Source organism: Mauremys reevesii, linkage group 2 (assembly GCF_016161935.1).
Source record: "Mauremys reevesii isolate NIE-2019 linkage group 2, ASM1616193v1, whole genome shotgun sequence".
Lineage (NCBI taxonomy): Eukaryota > Metazoa > Chordata > Testudines > Geoemydidae > Mauremys > Mauremys reevesii.
Genome location: NC_052624.1, coordinates 77,342,200 through 77,363,414, shown reverse-complemented (window position 1 = coordinate 77,363,414; position 21,215 = coordinate 77,342,200). Strand labels below are relative to the sequence as shown.

Here is a 21,215-nt window from a genome sequence, read left to right as displayed (position 1 = left end):
TGCAGCTAATGGGAACTGCAGGGGCAGCACCTGCAGATGGGGCAGCACACAGAGCCACCTGGCCAGCGCCACACCTCTGCGTAGGAGCCGGAGGGGGGACATGCTGCTGCTTCCGAGAGCTGCTTGAGGTTAGTGCCGCCTGGAGCCTGCACCCCAAACCTCTCATCCCCAACCCCACCACAGAACCTGCACCCCCAGCCAGAGCCCTCATCCCCCCCTGCAACCCAACCCCCAATTTCATGAACATTCATAGCCCGCCATACAATTTCCATACCCAGATGTAGCCCTCGGGCCAAAAAGTTTGCCCACCCTGTGCTAAAGTAACAATGTTAAAGATGGCAGTTTCAAATGATCTTCAACAAAAATGATTCTTACAGTTATAAAGAATCTTTATTTAAAAAACTGATCTTTTCTATGCACACATACACAGTGCACATAAATTAATTTACAGATGCATTCAAAAACAATGCCCAATATGACAGCTTTCACTTACGCATTCATACAAACAGCTTTAGCCTAGACAAGCTACACTGAGCATTCTTGAATCAAGATGACTTTTCATTCTCTGCGCACTGTATAGAGACACACAAGTAATCTGGCAACTGCAATCTTTTTTATTTACTCCAACTTTCAGTGCATACATATTTATATTTTACACACACAGAACATGGGAATTAGATGGGGACCAAATGAAAGGCATAAACTTTGAAGATGTTCACATGAGGTGGATGGGAAGTGCACTGCTATGGCACATGTCCAATATGGAAGTTTATGAGGGGAAAAAAGGTAAATTATAAGTTCCTGGGTGTATGTTGTCAGATGTCATAATCAATCACATAGTAAGTTTTGAAGATAACTCATATCCCCTTTATATCAAGGACAAATCCTTTGCATACAGATCTTAAATACAAAAGAAAAAAAAAAGACATTGTCTTTTTGTATTTCCCAAAGTTGTTCAATTGCCCACTTTCCCCAGAAGTAATCATTCCATTTAGTCTGAAAGTATCACAAGATCAGGAACTTGTGCAAGATTTACAATACTCTGATTAGAGCTAGGCTGCAGCTACCATGAAGAAGAATCAGTGTTTCTTTATTGGGGCCTAATCCAAACCCAATGAGGTCAATGAAGAGATTCCTATGGGCTTTCATCAAAACTTAGGTCTGCTTCCTGCAGAAGTCAGGAAGTTCAAAGCTTTCAATGATTTAAAGGAAAAAATTAAGTAGTTAGCCAACTCTAGAATTTTAAAAAAATCCATTCAAGAGAGTTATTTTATCTGACTTGGTTCATCCACTTCTAGCAATACCACAAAACAGTACTCCATTACAGGTAGAATGCTGTCCTTCTGTTGTACTTAAAGTACTGCACAGGATCTTTTCGGGAGAATAAGGCAAAGCACCACATTTATTGGTAATACACGTATCAATCAACACTGTACCATGCATAATATATATTACACTCACAAGCACACTCCGTCTTGTTGTTGTTACCAACTAGTTGCTCCCCTTAACTGCACTGGCCAAGTGAGTTAGATGGGGGAGGAGTGGAGCCGGGCTTTTGCTGATCCGGATCGACGCTCCGATGTTGACAAGATGAGACTCAAGGTCCTCTGCAAGACACCTCACATTTATAGCAGCTTCCCTCTCATGCAAATCTATACCAGATTCAAAATCTGTATCTGTTGGTCCTTTGTGCTGCTTCTTTCTGGGTGTTGTCCGAATGCTATTCAAAGAGAGTGTTTTTAAAAGAAGGTGCTTGCTTCTAACCCCCAAGGCCATCAATATGTCTGCTCTTCTTTAGTGAGCCCACTTGACAAGTTTTATTGTTCTTGGGTCTGGCTTCCTTCCCCTCTCCAACTATTGCAGCAGTCTGGAAGTGCTACCTTTCACACCTTTACTCATTCACACCTCGTTCATTCAACAGGACAATTGATTAAAGGGGGGGGGGAGGGAATCTTATTCTACTCCTAGCAAAAAGACATTTTTTTAACATTATACCAAGGCTCAATACCAAGTTTTCTATATAAGGATCTGATACAAAGTTGTATGAAAATAGAGGCATAATACAAAGTCATATGAAAGTTATGTGAAGATGCTTAATGCCGAGATTTATCTACACTTCACTGGTAACTTCCTTAAGGGCATGAGTTGCCTCTTAGACCAGTGGTTCTCAAAGCCAGTCCACTGCTTGTTCAGGGAAAGCCCCTGGCGGGCCGGGCCGGTTTGTTTACCTGCCACATCCGCAGGTTCGGCCGATCACAGCTCCTACTGGCCACGGTTCGCCGCTCCAGGCCAATGGGGGCGGCGGGAAGCGGTGGTACAGCACTTAAGAACTGTAGCTTGATCCTGCAACTCTTAATCCTTGAACAGAGCAGCATATGCACATGACTACCAAGCTGGCTTTTCTCTTTAGTTCTGCTTATAGATGTATTAAATAACTATATGAACTTTACCAGCACTGTATGAGAACTACAGAAAGTTAAGCTCAACTTTGCGAAGATTTACACGTACTTAACTTTAGATGTGGTACATACAGTTAAGCATGTACATAGGTCTTTGCAAGATTAGGACCTTAAATTGCATATTCAATCCAATACCTTACTGAACTACCCAAACATGTCAAGTTTGCCCTTCTTTATCAGAGAAGGAAATTATCTTCTCAATATACTGATTAGCAATAGATGCCTAAATCAAAATGAAAATTTCATATATTCCAAGACCAGAAAGGACCACAGTGATAATCTAATCTGACCTCAGTATAACACAGGCCATAGAATTAAATCAGGCAAAGAAGTGGAACTGGAAATATTTTGGGGATACTTTTCTACTGAGTTGTTGTTTCCTTCTCTTTAATAGTAGCTTCAATTTCTTCAAAGATTGATACTGGTCCTGCATAGTTGTTTGTTTCTATAGCTTCTAATTTCTTCTGATAGGCAGTTGGCAAGCCATTCTGTTTTGCACCCATACAGATAACCTACAATTAAAAGAAAAACTTTTAACATCACTTTACAGTAAAAGAGTTAATCACACAAACCTTTACTTGTGTAAAAATAGTACCATTTAAGGTGACAGGACTAAAACAAAACCCTATGTACACCCTACCTAACCAGAAAAGGGAAGGCAGCCAAAGACACCATGAAGACTACTAAAGCTCTCTCTAGTGCCAATATAATTAACCTGAAGCAACTCAGATACTGCCAGGATGGGTACCAGTACAAACCCCCTAGGAGGCTATTGTGTAAAGCACAGAGAGATCAGGCACTTAACGATTCAATTAATACTCCTGGGGGAATTCTGCATCACTGTGCATGTGCAGAATTCATGTCCCCCACAGGTTTCTTTGACAGAAAAATGACATCTGACAGGGAAGCTGCAAGAGCGGTCACATGCCCCTCCCCTGGCAGCACAGGCAGGTTGGTTTATGTGTCTGAAGCAGCCAGTAGAGACGTAAATCACCGGGGTGATGGTGCTGGGGAGAGAGAGAGAGAGAGAGAGGTGTCCATGCCTCTCGCTCACTATTGTAGCATGCTCAGCGTGGAGGGGCAGGGCTTGGAGGTGTTTCTGAGGCGGCAGGTGTAGGACAGGCTCTGTCCCCTCAAATCAGGCAGAATGTAGCAGCCTGTCTGCTTAGTGAATTGTTTCCTTTGTCTTTGTGAATTCCCCCAGGAATATACAACAGGTGTAAAAGTTTTAAGGCTCCTTTACATTGCCAGAGTGGTATAAAGGACAGTAGGGCCTTATAAATGCTTATGTTCCTTTAGTGATCAGAACTGGTCTATCTTTTTGTACTGAAAAAAATTCTTATCAAAATGTGGTCCATGAATTGTCTTCTACTTCCTTTTCTGGAGACGGTCAGTAGCCAATATAAGTTGAGAGTTTGATTCCCCAGTCCTCACTTACTCTTCAGTTACCTATGATGCAACACAGCTGCATATATTTGCTGACTAATAACTAGAAATAAAGGGTGAAACCTATCTACATTACTATTAGGTATTTGGGGATTTCCTCCAATGCTCCCTCCTCCCATTTTCCATCGACTGTAGTGTAGTTTAAATAAATTACCAAAATAATTGAAACCAGAGTGATTATAGTGCATTATTTTGATAAATAAAAAAATATGCAGAATTTTAAAATTTTTGTGCACAAAAATTTTAGTTTTTTTAGCACAGAATTCCCCCAGGAGTAAATTAATTTCCACCTTTAAGATATAGGATTTCAGTCTTCAACCAGTCTTAGCATAAGTTCTTCTAAGTGAGAAGTAATTATAACGCTTGAGTTATTAAAGAAAAATCCTGAGATGGTACACCAACAGCTGCTGGGTCTTTCCAATTTGAATGGACAGTGGTGAATATGACTAAGAACTACAGTAGCAAAGAAGCCATTTAGATGTAGCATACATGAAGACAGTTTCTCTGTTTATTTTACTGAAGCTTTCCTTCCCCCACATAAAATAAATGAAAGTGTGTAGTGTAAGCCAAAACTATTTATGGGAAGTGAAAAGAAAAAATACAGGAAATTACTGGGGTGGAGGTTACAAAAATAATAATCGCTTATCCCAGGTACCGAAGATACCACACACGTGTACACACAGCGCACTTAGTCACTGACACAGTCATATGGTATGAACAGCCCTACTTGTCCTCTTAAGTAAAATCCTTTCATATAGAAGAAAAGAGGTAGAAGAGAACCATAGGGAAACTAAGAGATATTAGACTGAGAACACTTCCCTTACAGAAGGCAGTGTCAGAGTCGATGTGACTACAACGAAGAGTCAAATTTGGTTTGAGTCCCTGACAATACAATTGTTTTGAGAGAAGGGAGCCAGTGAGAAAGGAGAACTGATATAATTACCAATATAAACAGATATATATGCATGTTTTAAAAGTTCAGGCAGCAAGATACTATTGCGATGACAGACTCTGCCTAGTAGGTTAAAAAGTGTATGGCAGAGAATTTAAATACACAAGCCAGGAAGTTACAATTCCCCTAAGTTTCAGTTTTGTCACAAAAAGACATGACTAACTGTACATATGTAGTACTGTATTATATTACAGTGTATACAGTTAGATGACTGCCTTGTAAAGTTTTACTTGTAAGGGGTAATTTTGTTTGTCAAATAAAATATCAGTTTTTCCATTATCATGGTATGCATGCAGTATAGCCAGGAGAGCCCCAGACGATATATAAATTATCAACCTTGATGTTTTTATTAGCATAGTTGTATTTCTTCAAAACAGCCCCAAAGATCTGTCTGGGAGAAAAATAATGGGGAGTGATAGCTGGTCAGCGCACTAGGGATGCCTGGGTTAGCGTTCTTTAACAAAAAAGAGATTCTGATCCTGCAAGTTGATCCATATGGATGGACCCCTGGGTCAAAAGGCATGACATATGCATAGGGGTTATAGGATCAAGCCCAGTTAGTTATTTTCAGTAGAAAGTCACTATGGTAGCTTGTTGATTTTATCTGTAATTCCAATTAGCTAAACATTTCTAGACATGTAGTCACACCACCTCTGGATAGGGCCTCAGACCTCACTAGCTAAGCAAGTCAGGACTGCTCAGTGCTTAGGCACACCTCCAAAAAGAGTCTCTGTGCTGCAGAGTGTTGCTGGTGAGTGTGCACATGGAACTTTTTCTTCCAAATCAGTATTAAATCGAGGGACACGGATCAGCGTACATGTCACACTCCCCGGCAGTACCCAGCCCAAGCCCGGGAAGCTAATGATCCAACCAGCAGTCTAAATTCAGTGATGAATCCTGGTCACATGACGAGGCACACTGCGCACAGGCTAAGAAGAAGTACTAGACCAACGCCCCAGAACAGTGTTGTTGGAGACATCAAGCCAAGATACTAAGTACCTTTAGTCATTAAAGAGTCTATCACACTTTTTAGAAGAGTGGAGATATTAATATCTATGTCCTTGCTAGATTCCAGGTCAGGACATTAAGTTCTGCCCACTAAAATTCCCTTTGTGGCTTCAGTTTAGTACAGTGATCTTTTCTATTCCAAACTATTTTGTAAAGTTGTTTAGTGCTTTTGAGCAGCTGGTGCAAGCTCACAGGTGGCTGCAAATGTGTGGAGGAAGAAGCAATTCATGGGTGAGAGCACATGCTTTACGTACAATAGCCCAGATTTACCTTTTGTTTAGTTTCACTGAAGTCAGCAGACTAACAATAGGGATATATTGGTTTGATACATTTGGAAGCAATTGAAATGCTATTTTAAGGGACTATGCTATATAGCAAATGCTGTTGTAAGAGACTATTTTAAATGGCAAGTAGTAATACAATATCCACTTCAGTTCACACTCTTTTTAGATGCCTACTTTTTTATACTGTGGTGATGGGAGATCACAGACACAATCATTCATCTGATAACTTCGACAGGTCAGTACTTTTTCCTCTTGCGTTGAAATGTTAACTTCTATTGGAATGTAAATACCATCTTCAACTCCTTCTTGCCTGTAAAGAATCAAAAACATTTCCTTTCATTCTGAACCATCAATACAGGGGAGAAAACTAACATGTTTTTGAATAGGTGAGTTTTAGCATGTTAAATGCAAGGTGGCTTTTCGGCTGCAGTACTGAGTAATATTAATGTATTCCAATATTTTTGATCAATACTTGTATCTTGCAGTACTGAAATCAAAAAGTGAACAATACCATTGGCTTATTTCTTAGATCCAGAACAAACAGCGTAACAGCAAGTCTATCCCTGTAACCATGCAAGTTAACAGCAACGTTACTTTCTGCACCTCTTGGGAATCAGTTAATGTTTGGTATATAAATAAAATTTGATAATCCACAATATGCACACAACAAAATGATCAGAATTAAAAGACAATGCCAGAATCATTAAGTTCCACTTTGATAATGAAACAACTGCAAAATTTTACCTTGCCCCTTTAATTATTTTTAAATAGAGATAATTCTAAAGTGAGGAAACTCCCATAGTTCTTGGGCAAAGCACATCCTTGTGAACAACCCAGCACACCCATCAACATGCCCAGACCTCGTATGTAGAACTTGCACAATAGCAATGAGCTACAAGAATGTATCGAGAACCGCCATAACTAGTTTCTTTCAAAAGAAAGATTTGCTCAAGGGCAGGGGGAGGACAGTGGATTAAAAACACAGTGCTAAAAAGTTAAAAGTAGCTTCTAATACAAATCTAAATAAATTGGCTGCAGTAATGGGTGAACTTAGTTCAAATGTCATGAGATCAGGGATAGAATTTAGATACGATAGTTAACTGCTTAGCTGAACATGACAGGTAAAAATGTGACCACTTAGAATACCCTGTCTAGGTTTTAGCAGTATTCATCACAATGATATCAGAGTATCTGACAAATTATATTTTCAAATGAAAACCATCTAATCACTTTTACAAGTGATTTAACATACTAGCAGAGTATGGCCCCAGCTGGCTCACTGCAGGCAGACCCATGTGCCGCATGGAACTAACAGGAAGATTGCAGCCTACAAACAAACGGAATGTAAACTTTAGAAACAGATTTCTGGATCATAAGGGGAAAAAAGATGAGAGGCCAATAGTGTCTTTTGCTGGGATTTAAAAGAAAAAGTGTCAGGTCAAACAAACTTTATGAAATGTAAATTTTAAGCTAAGACAAAACCTCCAAAAACTTACAATCAAGAGAACTAACACCAAGGAAATCAAAGACACAAAGATCCCTCTTCCTTGTTTGCAACCCCAAGAATTGTATTGCTTAGCTAGTAAATGAGGAACTAAAAGTGAAATTGACTATGCATTATGCAAAAACAGAAGTAACAAAGACTATTTTCATTGTGCATGCTGAGAAAGTGCAAAAAGTGAACACACAGTAAAAAGCAAAACTGGATTTTTCAGGTTTAATAATCCAATATAAAAGTTAAGGAAAGTTAATCTATTTTTAGCTACAACTATGTCCCAATCCTGCAGACACTTATGAATGTGTGCGACTACAAAGTGCAAACAGTCCCACTGATTTCAGCAGGACTATTTGATGTCTGTGCTTAACTCTACACATTTAAGGCTTTGTCTACACTAGCTCATTTGTCAGCAAAAACTTTTGTCAGTCAGGGGTGTGAAAAAAAAACAAAAACAAAAAACCCCCCACACACCTGATCAACATACATTTCACCAACGAAAGTGCTGTTGTGCACAGTGCTATGTCGGCAGGAGAAGCTCTATTGCCAACATCACTAACGCTGCTCGTTGCGGGTGGTTTAATTATGCTGGCAGGAGAACTCTCTCCTGTCAGCAAAGAGCAGCTACACAGGAGACCTTACATCAGCACAGCTGTAGCGGTACAGCTGTAAGGTCCATAGTGCAGACATAATGTAAGCCTTTGCAGGATTGGGGCCATAGTCCTTAAAAGGACACAGATATGTTAGCAGAACAAAAGCCAACGTAAGTATTTTAACAGGTAGAAATCCTGGTAATTAAATTATTTCTAGAGGGCAAGGAGTGCAGAAAAGGAAAAAGTTAATATTAACACACACACAAAGCGAATTTTTAACATCTGATAAAAATAGTTTCTTATCGCTTTTTACTTCATGGTTACTCCATCATAATTATACCAGATCACTAGGAAGATGGGGTAGATAAAAACTGAGTATCTAGTGAAAAGACTAGCATTGGGTTTTTTTTGTTTTAAATCATGTTTTCTTTATAGGTCATAAAGAAACAAGAGGACAAATCCAGTTTCTTTCCTTTTGAAGATCACCTTTAGGACCTATTCATGAACTGTCAGGGGAGCAAGCCAGCAATGCTAATGCCCATCCTGTAACTTTTCTATTGAGTTAGAACAGTTGAGTCTCCAGAGCAGCCAATCAGGTACCTTTCACTAACATTAAAAGTGATTAAAAGTGATTTAAAACTTCACAATACAAATTACAATTATTTATCAGTCAACCTATTCTTTCCTGACAGTGCTGGTAGGGGCAGTATCTTCCCTCATAGACAGAAATAGTTATGAGATCTTTAGTTCTGTGAAGTATTTTAGGTTTCAGGAACGCATGGCAAGTTGAGATATTGTACAAAAAAGAGACAGGATCTTATAGTATGATCACTAGTGAGAGCAATAAGGTGCAGAGAAGAAAGAGTGAGGACTTCTCCCCAGTGAGAAGTACACAAGGTAATTTACTGCTCAGATTTAATCTAATTCCAATGTCTCCAAACTAAACTTTGTAACATTAATTTTATTCCTCAAACCCTGAATGCATTCACAATGGGCCTGATCCTGTGAGGTGCTGAAGTCAGTGGTGGCTGAGAGTACTCAGCCCCTTGCAGATTCAGACTCATTATATACCATTAATGTGCAAATTGAAATTTCAGTTTTATAGACTAGGCCACTAAGAGCTGTAATAAAACAAGTACAGAGCTCTGGCCAAAGTTTCCAAACGGTGTCTAAAGTTGGGCTCCTAAATCCTTAAGGCACCTGCAAAAGAGGGGGGATGATTTTCTGAGGTTCTTAGCCATGTACTGCCTCAGTGCTCTCCAGCAGGCAGGCAGGCAGGCAATTTGATAGGTGACAGAGCTATCTAAGTTATCACTGAATGGGGGCAGGACAGGTTTACATTGGGAGGGATAACTGAATCATCACAAAAAGAACAGGAGTACTTGTGACACCTTAGGGACTAACAAATTTATTTCAGCATGAGCTTTCGTGGGCTACAGCTCACTTCTTCGGATGCATAGAATGGAACACACAGACAGGAGATATTTATACATACAGAGAACATGAAAAGGTGGAAGTACGCATACCAACAGGAAGAGTCTAATCAATTGAGATGAGCTATCGTCAGCAGGAGAAAAAACAACAACCTTTGAAGTGATAATTGAGATGACCCATCACAGGTTTCAGTGGTAGCCGTGTTAGTCTGTATCAGCAAAATATATATATGGAGGAGCCCGTGTGGCACCTTAGAGACTAACAAATTTATTTGGGCATAAGCTTTTGTGGGCTAGAACCCACTTCATCAGATATATGGAGTAAGATACAGGAGCAGGTATAAATACATGAAAGGATGTGGAGTGCTTTACCAAGTGTTAAGTCAGTCTAACAAGATAAATCAATTACAGCAGGATACCAAGGGAGGAGAAATAACTTTTGAAGTGGTAAGAAAATGGCCCAATACAGACAGTTGACAAGAAGGTGTGAATAACAGTAGGGAGAAATTAGTATTGGGGAAATTAAGTTTAGGTTTTGTAATGACCCAACCACTACCAGTCTTTATTCAGGCCTAATCTGATGGTATCCAGTTTGCAAATTAATTCCAGTTCTGCAGCTTTACATTGAAGTCTGTTTTTGAAGTTTTTTTGTTGAAGAATTGCCACTTGAGGTCTGTTATTGAGTGACCAGGGAGACCGAAGTGTTCTCCTACTGGTTTTTGAATGTTATGATTCCTGAAGTCAGATTTTGTCCATTTATTCTTTTGCAAAGAGTCTGTCCGGTTTGGCCAATGTACATGGCAGAGGGGCATTGCTGGCACATGATGGCATATATTCCCCTGTAGATGTGCAGGTGAATGAGCCCCAGATGGTGTGGCTAGGTCCTATGATGATGTCCCTTGAATAGATATGTGCACAGAGTTGGCGCCAGGGTTTGTAACAGGGTTTAGTTCCTGGGTTGGTGTTTTTGTTGTGTGGTGTAGTTGCTGGTGAGTATTTGCTTCAGGTTGAGGGGGCTGTCTGTAAGCGAGGACTGACCTGTCTCCCAAGGTCTGTGAGAGTGAGGCATCGTCCTGGAGGATAGGTTGTAGATCCTTGATGATGCGCTGGAGAGGTTTTAGTTGGGGGCTGTAGGTGATGGCTAGTGGCGTTCTGTTACTTTCTTTGTTGGGCTTGTCTTGTAGTAGGTGATTTTTCAGTACCCTTCTGGCTCTGTCAATCTGTTTCTTCACTTCACCAGGTGGGTATTGCAGTTTTCAGAACGCTTGATAGAGATTCTGTAGGTGTTTGTCTCTGTCTGAGGGATCAAAGCAAATGCGGTTGTATCTTAGAGCTTGGCTGTGGACAATGGATCGTGTGATGTTGTCTGGATGAAAGCTGGAGATATGTAAGTAAGTATAGCGGTCAGTAGGTTTCCGGTATAGGGTGGTGTTTATGTGACCATCGCTTAGTAGCACTGTAGTGTCTAGGAAGTGGACCTCTTGTGTGGACTGGTCCAGGCTGAGGCTGATGGTAGGGTGGAAATTGTTGAAATCTTGGTGGAATTCCTCAAGGGCCTCCTTCCCCTGGGTCCAGATGTCATCAGTGTAGCACAAGTAGAGTAGGGGCATAAGGGGACGAGACTGAGGAAGCGTTGTTCTAAGTCAGCCTGACATCAGGAATCATAACATTCAACAACCAGTAGGAGAACACTTCAGTCTCCCAGGTCACTCAATAACAGACCTCAAAGTGGCAATTCTTCAACAAAAAACTTCAAAAACAGGCTCCAACGTGAAGCTGTAATGGGAATTTGCAAACTAGATACCATTAGACATTACAAAACCTAAACAAATTTCCCCAATACTAATTTCTCCCTACTGTTACTCACACCTTCTTGTCAACTGTCTGTAATGGGCCACTCTCTTACCACTTCAAAAGAGATTTTTCCTCCCTTGGTATCCTGCAGTTAATTTATTTATCTTGTTAGACTGACTTAACGCTTGGTAAAGCACCCCACATCTTTTCAAGTATTTATACCTGCTCCTGTATCTTTTACTTCAGACATCTGATGAAGTGGGTTCTAGCCCATGAAAGCTTATGCCCAAATAATAGAATATCAGCGTTGGAAGGGACCTCAAGAGGTCATCTAGTTCAACCCCCTGCTCAAAACAGGACCAATCCTCAGATTTTTACCCCAGTTCCCCAAATGGCCCCCTCAAGGACTTGAACTCACAACCCTGGGTTTAGCAGACCAATGCTCAAACCACTGAGATATCCCTCCCCCGCAATGAATAAATAAATAAATAAATAAATAAATAAATTTGTTAGTCACTAAGGTGCCACAAGAACTCCTCATTGTTGTTTTTTGCTGAATCAGTTCCCATGACCCTCATTTAACTGCCACAAGAGATTCCTATTCTGCTCCCTAGTTAATTCATAGTTGGGACTAACTTCAAAGTGAACATTTTGAAATCTGTTGCAAACTTAGGAAATTGCTGTAGAAGTGGCTTTTCCAAGAGCTCCCTTTGCTAGCATTGGAGAGCTTCTCTGCTGCCTCCTGCTGGAGCCCAAGATGAAGTCTCAACATGGTGCTCATATCAGTCTATTGACATAGAAATCACACAGTCAAACTCACTATCATCTCCTCTCCACTGCAGGACAAAACAGATAATGGGCTGCAAAGGCAGAAAACCTTGCCTCAAAGAGCTTTAATAATTAGCAAATATGGAACGATGACAATTTTTAGTGACTGACATGAATTTAAGTTCAGTCCAACAGTTCAGAATCCCCTTCTCATATTAAAGCCTTTCTTTAAAGTTGTTTTGCTTCTCAAGTTAAAGCAATGTTAAGTTTATCAGCTTCTAAAGCATTAGAGATAATTTTGGAGTTAAATTTGTGTTTTAGAATCCAATGTGTTCTCCCTTATCCAAAACAAACCCATCACACTGATTATTGAAAAATAACCATTGCATTTGGCTTGCTTTCTAAAGTGAAAAGACATTAAAATGCACCTACTTATCCAGTGAATTTAAATTGCTAGTGTTCATTTTCCATACTACTCCCCACACTTCGTCTCCAGGGCTTTGAACAATGGTAGCTGTACCTCCATGCCAGTAAGAACTTGCTTTGCCTTGATGATTGCCAAAAACGAGTTTAAAATCCTGCAAATTAAACCAATACAAATGATCAATTCCCACTTAAACTCAGTGATTTGGGTTTTCTTAACAAAGTACGAGCTTAAGCAAAGTCTACCAAAAGAGCCAGCATAGCCACAAGGAAGGAAGTTACTTTTCCTTCATTAAGGATGTGATCCAGCTCCCACTGCGATCAACTGGTTACTTTCTGCAGACTTCAATGGGAGTTTCATCAGGCCCCAAGAAAAATAATGGGTTTGGGGAAGGAAGGAAGAAAGGTATGGTAGGTTCATTTTTAGTGACGATGGAGCTGCATTGTGAAATTTGGGCCCAGATCTGGGTACATCTCTATTTTTTAGGCCAAACAACTGACAATTCTCCTAAAGAGTTGCTAGAAAATGGGACTGGCAGAGAAAGAGCCACAACCTCATTGCAACGTAATAGACACATTCTACATTAAATACAATACAGTAACATTAAAGGGATGTCAGTGACTTCTGAAGTTAAAATCCTGTTTCCGTAATGGTTTTCTGCTGCCCTTCAAAGGTTTGGAAGGGTTTTTTGGGTGGGCCTGAGAGCCACAGCACCAAATCTGTTATGGCCGAGTACTCCTCTTTGTCCCCTTCCTCTCCGTGTACATGCCTGTCAGCTGCTTATTCCTGCTCAGCTTTTGGTGCTGCTTTTACTCGGGAACACCCTCCTGAAGGAAGTAAGGAAGAGCATGCATTTGAGCTGCCCCGAGCAGGGCATGTGAGAAGTCATCATGCTAGCATATGAGAAAAGAAAGGAACTGAAATTGACCAAAAAAAGTGAGTAGGCAGAAAATGCTATCAAATGCACAAAGTAAACTGGAAAAAAAAGTTTCTAATTCTAATTCTTCAGTTACCTGTAAGAACAATAGGTGAGAGACTTCTAAGGGATATTTTCATCTTTTTTTTTTTAAACCCACTGTAGATACAAAATTGAGATTCTTTTAGGACTCACACATCTCCTGTTCTCACAAGTAAAACCTAATTTTACTATAAAGCAGGGGTTTCAAAGTCCCGGCCCGCAGGCCATCTGTGGCCTGAGAACCTCCCCACTGCGCATGCAGAGGAGACACATGCAGCCAGCCAGGCTGCTGGCTCTGTCTGCTACAGGCACCGCCCCTCACAGCTCCCATTGGCTGGGGGAGAGGGACAGAGATACCATCATTAGTTGCCAGACAGAGTCAGCCATGGAGGCATCACCACTTTTTTCCACAATGAATATAAACAAGTCAAAATACCCAACTATCTGATGCACACCTTGCTGAAATCCTGAAGGTTTCAACTGCTCAGTCACTGAGGCCAAACATCAACAACCTGACAGAACTGAAGTGTTGCCAGGTGTCTGGCAAACACTAAAAGCTCTCTGGCAGGCAAAGAATTTTATAAAGTTATATGACACTTTTATTAGTTCTAAGAAATTTGAAATAAAAAACACAATAGAAACGTTTTCTTTTCCAAACACCATCTTCAGTGACATTACTGGCCCGCTGGGAGGATTTGAGGACTGGCACTGGCCCTAAGGTAAATTGAGTTTGAGACCCCTGTTATAAAGTTTCCTGTAAAATAAAATACAGTAAAACTTTTCCTCCTATTTTTTTCAGTTTTACTTTGTGCATCGAACAGCACTCAGCACATCGTGGAAACAGTGAGTGACTAATCAGTTGTCAGCCAGTTTCCAGTTTGTGTGGGCATTTCATCCAGCAGCACTGTAGAGACACATTCTACAGAAAAGTAGGAAAACGTAATTGTACCAACACCAACGACTGGATCACTCAAGAACAAGCAAAGTTTGTTAAACTACTTTTAAGCTGCGACCCCCTCCTTTTTTAAAGCTGACTATATTTCAAATTGAAGTCCCTTTAAAGTGTTTTTAATTATGTTAAGATTTTTAATTTCTGAAGTGAGCTACCTCTTACAGATCTGCTCAAATATGTTTTTCAATCTTTAAAAATATTTCTGAAATTTGAAGGGCTTAAAAAAAAATCAATTGTACACTTTGGAGGTTCTTGTCTGATTTTCAATAAGCCACGAGGATGCAACAGGTGGTTTTGCAAAATATGCCCCATATATGAAAGAGTGCAACTAAACCCTCCAAAAAACAACTTTTCTCCAAGTGCTCTCTAAAACAGAAACATACCTACATGAACGCTAATTGTCAGCCATTCTATGAGTTGCTACAAAGTGATTTCAGAGTGTAAGACTCCAGGCTAGATCCTGCAAACTCTCAAGCATGAGTAACAGTCTGCACACCAATAGTCCCACCGAAGTCACGGGCATAAAGTTACAGACATGGGCAAATATTTGCAGGATTGAGCCCTCCTTCCCTTAAAGAGGTGGTCTTCACAGAACTGAGCACATTGATGATACTCTAATAAAAATTAATTATTTTTCAATCGTTTCTTAAGCTTTTCCTGTTTTAAGACCATTTTGGACTTGATTCTGCAAGATGCTCAGCCCCTCCAGTGCCTATGGGAGTTAAGAGCAATGAAGGCTCTGGGCACTACTTGGGCTCATGCCCTTCATTTTTTTGCCTCTCTTCTAAATGCTGATCCAATTTTAGTTGTCTGTTGCTTGTGTTCCTTATTTTCTCTTGTCCATTTACCATAACCACTCATGTCCACTCCCTCAGCCCCACCCCCAAAGTTCAGATGCTTCATTTTTACACACAGCTGTCTTGCTTCTCTCTGTGAAAGCTAATACTCTTGTTCAGCATCCCTAACCTTTTATTCCAAGGCTGGTTTTGTCTTGCTAGCCTTACTTGGTTTCACTGTACAGAAATTACCAGAAGTCAATTGTTAATCTGGGTAGTGCCTTTTCATTCTGAGATCTCCATTCTTTTTGAAACACAGTATAACTAAATCAGTATGGAGCAGTGGATAAAAGGGAGCCTGTGTTAGCACACTGTACAGCTATGACATAGGTCTGTTCTAAACCACCAGATATTGAGAGCCAGATCAGAACAGTTAACATGCTTTGCTACATAATATACTTACTGCATAACCTGAAAGTAAATAAACTGAAGGCTGCAATTGGGCAAGAAGTCTTCACACAACATTCTTTTGCTAGAGATACTGCACTTGGCTACTTTCAACTCCTCCTTCAGGGCCTGATCCTGCTGAGAAGCCTCTGATGTGCTGAGCATTTTTGACTTGTCAGTGATATTTGAAAGTGCTCAGCATTTCAGATGAACAGGCTCTAATTGCCAGAAGACTGGTGGTTGAATGAGTACACTTATGACCATATGCTAGATATTGATCACAGTAATCTTTGGAACTTTCAGACACCCTCTGATAAAGTTTGTCTTTCCCTCCAGTTGGCACTAGACCACCATACAGAAGTCATTCAAATAGATATGTTGATATAAACAAAGAATACAACTGTTAAGATCTTTTATACTGTAAGTCTAGATCAGTGGCTTAAATCTGAATGAGCAAGGTAGTTTATTTAACTGTCATGGAGATTACATTAACTTCTTACACAAAGGTGCTTTAAACAATAAATACTGTGTAAGAAACTTTATACACTATAATTTGATAGCTGTTTAACAAATTCAATGAAAATTTAGTAACACATCCCAGCTGCTAGACCATTAAGATTACTGTATCCCAAAATTATGGAAGGTACGTTCACTAAAACCATGTTTACACTTACAAGCTTACAGTGGCACAGCTGTACCGATGCAGCTGTGCCACTGTAAGAGTGCTTGTGTGGCTGTGTTATGCCGATGGGAGAGAGCTCTCCTGTCAACATAATAAAACCAGCTCAACGAGCGGCGGTAGCTATGTCCACAGAAGAGCATCTCTGGCTGACATAGTGCTGTGCACCTGAGTGACATAAGCGCTCATGGAGGTGGTTTTTTTCCCCACACTCCGGACTGACAAAAAAAGTTTTGCTGACATAAGTTAGTGTAAACTTGGCCTTAGTTTTGGTGATTAACATTAAAAGGGATACTTTCAGCTTAAGTCAGACATTGTAAACAAGTCAATTTCATTATCTAGATTAGTAGTAAAATCTGAGGTCAAAGTAAAAATTACAAAAAGAAAACAAACCTTGCGTCACTATCATCCATTTACTTTTTGCCTCTCTCAGTTTGGAGAGCAGTCACTTTCATATCCCTAGCGCTACAAACACCTGGGTTTCAGACACGCAAGGGAAGGTATATTTGTTGTTAAAGCAACTATTTGCATGGGAATGTATTTTTAAAAACTATGGAAACATTAAAAAAAATCAAAACAAATTGTAATTGTTATTTTATGACACATTTATGAGTGATTGTATTGCCTGCAGATGTCAGATAGTGATAGTAGTATTGGCTTCAGCTGAGGTTAATAGGCTTTCCTAACAAGGCTTTGTCAGTGCATTTCAACCCTAACTTAAATATGCACAAATAATCCACTCACACTTCTAGTGAAACCAGCAAAATAATCATGTTTTTGCAAGAAATGTGAAGATGCAATTCACTGATGAAAGACTCCCTTTATACCCAGACAAGACAGCATAAAAAGCCTTGAACTGTGCTAGGCCTGGCTCTGAAAGAGATACTAAAAACCACCCTCTTCCTGGGGAAGGAGAGGCTTGCTCCCATCTATTTATCTGCCAGGGAACCGAGCTGTCCCAGTTTCCTTTCAGCCACCAGTTTGTCCAGGACGAAACTGCAGAGTAAGTCATTCCAGCCTCAGTGAAATTTGTGTGCAGCACCACTTTGAGTAGCAGAACCTTCAAAGAATACCACACATATTACAATACTGAGGCATAAGAAAAATGAGAAGTTAGTAACTTGGACTAAAGTAAAAATTTCTTGATTCTGAGAGTATACCTAGCTCCTAATAAAAAATTTTGTCTAATAATCTCTCTCTTTCAGATTTCTCATTTGCATCTTTTGGCACTCTTTATTCTAGCATATGAAGTCCTAACCAGCACTCTCAATTCAGCCAAATTCTTATTGGTTTCAGTGAGAGTTCTCTCTCAGGAAGAAGTGCCCTTATGTAGCAAAATATTTTTCCAAGGAGTTCGTGGAAGTCTTCATTGCATTACACTTTATGCTGCTTGATAATTTAGATCCTGCTTAAAGTACAACTTCAGCACAATTTTCCTCATTGTTTTAACAATGTTTGATCTGCTAACACTGGTTGTTTTGAAAAAAAAAAAAAAACCAACTCCTAGCCAATCAGGATTTGTAGACTTTTAGACCTTCCATTATTATTTCTGAGATTCATTCAAAGGGTTATTGCAAAGATCTTCACCAAAACTGATTCCAGTCTGCCCCCTGGAGGATAAGCTACACGACACTGACTCTGGGTCCAATATTGACTGGATACCCAGTTTTAGATGCACTTAAGAAATGAGAAGTTCACAACAGTAGCCAAGATGACTGGAAAACTTGACTTTGGGGGCAATGTGGTTACATTCAAAATGTTAAACAGATTAGAATTGATAAATAAAAAGCAGAATTATGAAGGGTAAGGGATGATCTTGTTAGAACACTGGACATGAAGTCAGGAGATCCAGGTTTTACATTCTGTCTCTGCCGTGAGCTTCCTGGGTAAGTCACTTTAAGGTTTTATGCCTCCGTTTCTTCATCTCTAACCATGGGCATAATAATGTTTCTCTCATTCATACATGTAAGACTCAATTCAGTAAATGTTTGCCAAGTGTTTTGAGAGCCTCCAGTGCCAGTATTATATAAGTGTTAAGCCCCTCCTAGATACTGTAAGCACTCAGAACTAGGGTGACCAGACAGCAAATGTGAAAAATCAGGACAGGGGGTGTGTGTGTGGGGGTAATAGGAACCTATACAAGAAAAAGACCCAAAAATCAGGACTGTCCCTGGTCACCCTACTCAGAACTTTTCCAGTTACATGCTGCTTGGTGCCTGGAGTGTCCCTGAAAAGAGCATTTTCAATTCAGGTAGCCTATGAAGCAGTGGGATGAAGGCAGCAGCAGCACTACTCAGGTAATGTTCAGACATGATCTTACAGCTTCACAAAGTCTACGGCTTAAAAATAAAATTAAGTGTTAGTGAAATGTAACAAACATTTTCCCTAATGTAGCAGCTATGCCTCCTCTCCAAATTCCTGAAACTATAATTAAAACACAGATTAAGGCTAAAATTCTTTGGCACATATAAAGGAAAGAGCAAAGAATGGAGAATACAGGGTTCCATCTCTCCCATAGATACAGACCTGCAAGTTGGCTACAGCATAGAAAGTGGCAGATGGGTTTTTTAGCAGGATCCTCTCCCGAAGCAGGTTACTGCCATAAGCAAAATACAGGAAACTGTCCTCCCCACAGGTACTAACTCCCAAACCACCACCCAACCTGGTACAAACACAGCTCCTGGGAGTCTCCATCTACCATACAGAGAATAATAAGAAAGCAAGTGTTACAGGAAATCTCAACAGTGTTTGTTGATGAACACTATTGATACCCCTCCTCACTTCCCCTGGTCTTGTGACTTCCGTGGCTCCTTCACCTTCTTTCTTGCACCAGCTACACCCCCATTTGCCCTTCCCCTTTGCTCTTGTTCTCTCTCTTGGTAGCGGCTCCCCTGACTTATAAACATCCGCTCTGGTGCGGATGGAGGAGTAAAAGCATATTTAGGCTGGAAAAGTCTTAACTCCGCTGCCTCAAAGGGCGGTGGTGGCGCCCATCCCACTGCTGGGGAGAGAGCCGCGGAGAACAGTCAGGGATCAGTGCCACTGCGAGAGGGCCCACATGCCTGCTCCGGCTACAGGGGTCTCTGATCGCCGCCCCGGGGCTAGAAGGGAGCTCCAGCGGCCGCACAGCCGGCATCCGGCTCCAGCGCGGTGCAGGGCGCTTCCCTTCCCAGGCCGCTTTCACAGCTCAGGCAGGCGACCCGCGCCCAGCAGCCACGGTGAGCGGCGCTAGGTCCGCGGCTCCCCCGGGGCGCTGCAGCCCCAGGGCGGGTAGGGAGGAGGCGAAGCCGGGCACTGCCGGGGGACACCCCGGGGCGCCGCACAGCTGCCTGCCCGGCACTGGGGCGGCCCCGTGATCGGCGGCGGGGACCAACCTCACCTCCCGGCCAGGAGGGCGCCGCGCGGCTGCCGCTGGAGCAGAAACAGCTGATCCCGCAGCAGAGTGACAGCTACTGCACCGCTAGACCGGTTTTACTGACGGTGTACTGCGCATGCTCAGTACGTGTGGCGCTAAGCGCTCTAGGTAGCACATTCCTACGCGGAGCAGTAGCCTTCACTCTGCGACATAGCAGCGCTCCCCATTGGTCCAGTGCCCTGCCGGCAGGCAGCCGCTCCTGATTGGCCGCCGCCCCGAGGACGTCCCCAGAGAGACTCCCGTCTCGGGGCGGGGACACCCAGTGGCTGGCTGGAGTGACGTCGAGAGGACGCTCCGCCCCCTGCCGACCTGTGCCCTGTGGGCTGCTGGCCTAGCCCCAGGGCTGTGAAGGGGGCGGTGCCAGGAGGAGGGGAGACGCTGGTGGAAGCGGGGATTGGTGCAAGGCTGGGGAGGGGTGGGGCTACGGTTACCGCACTGCTAAGGGCAGGCCCTGGACCCATTGAAATCCGGCAGTGAGCCTTGCCAAGTGATGCACGGCTGGAAAAATAATGCCAGAGAGGCATGTCCCTCAGGGGACAACTGGTTCGAAAAGGGCTTCTAAATTTAACAACCGGTTCCCGCGAACTGGTGGGAACCGGCTCCAGCTCACCACTGGATGTAACCCTATGCCTAGGGCAACTCTAAAGCGCTGACTGCCAAAGCCAGGTGGGGAGGATGGGTGGAGCTCTCCAAAATTGCCCTGTTCTGTACACACCCCCTGAAGCTCTGGTACTACTAGTCACAGTCAGAGACAGGGTACACGGCTAGATGGATTATTGGTCTGACCCAATATGGCCATTATGTTCTTATTGTAAAGGGCAGAGAGTCATGGGGGCACTGACACAGCTCTTGCATGTAGGGCCGGCTCCAGGCACCAGCTTAGCAAGCAGGTGCTTGGGGCAGCCACTCCGGAGAGGGGCGGCACGTCCAGGTATTCAGCGGCAATTCGGTGGAGAGTCCCTCGCTCCTGCTTGGAGCGAAGCATCTCCTGCTGAATTGCTGCAGATTGCGATCGTGGCTTTTTTTTTTTTTTTTTTTTTTGACTGCTTGGGATGGCAAAACCCCTGGAGCTGGCCCTGCTTGTGTGGGAACCTGGCAGACAGCATTTCTGCATGCAATTTTCAGACCATTTTTGGAGAAGTATACGCAGTTTACAAAAAAACCCCAAGAGACCATATTGTACCCACTGCTCTCTCTAAGTGAATCACTTTTGCCCATTAAGTGTGGACAAATGATTCACAGCTGAATCTTAGGGGCCCAATCTGGGTTTCAGTGGCAAAAAGTTATTTGGTAGTGTCTTAAATGGGAGAGAGTAATTGAAATGAAACCTGC

General features: G+C 41.9%; 1 protein-coding gene across 1 annotated transcript; it reads right to left on the bottom strand.

Moving 5' to 3' along the window:
- Positions 1 to 458: 458 nt before the first annotated feature.
- Positions 459 to 19,983, bottom strand: GGCT (gamma-glutamylcyclotransferase). Its single transcript, XM_039527825.1, has 5 exons — positions 19,848 to 19,983; positions 18,995 to 19,162; positions 12,665 to 12,810; positions 6,324 to 6,459; positions 459 to 2,971 (listed from the first exon to the last, which is right to left on the bottom strand). The coding sequence occupies exons 2-5, from the start codon at positions 19,160 to 19,162 to the stop codon at positions 2,822 to 2,824; spliced, it is 600 nt and encodes a 199-aa protein (XP_039383759.1). The 5' UTR covers positions 19,848 to 19,983; the 3' UTR covers positions 459 to 2,821.
- Between the last annotated feature and the right edge of the window lie 1,232 nt (positions 19,984 to 21,215).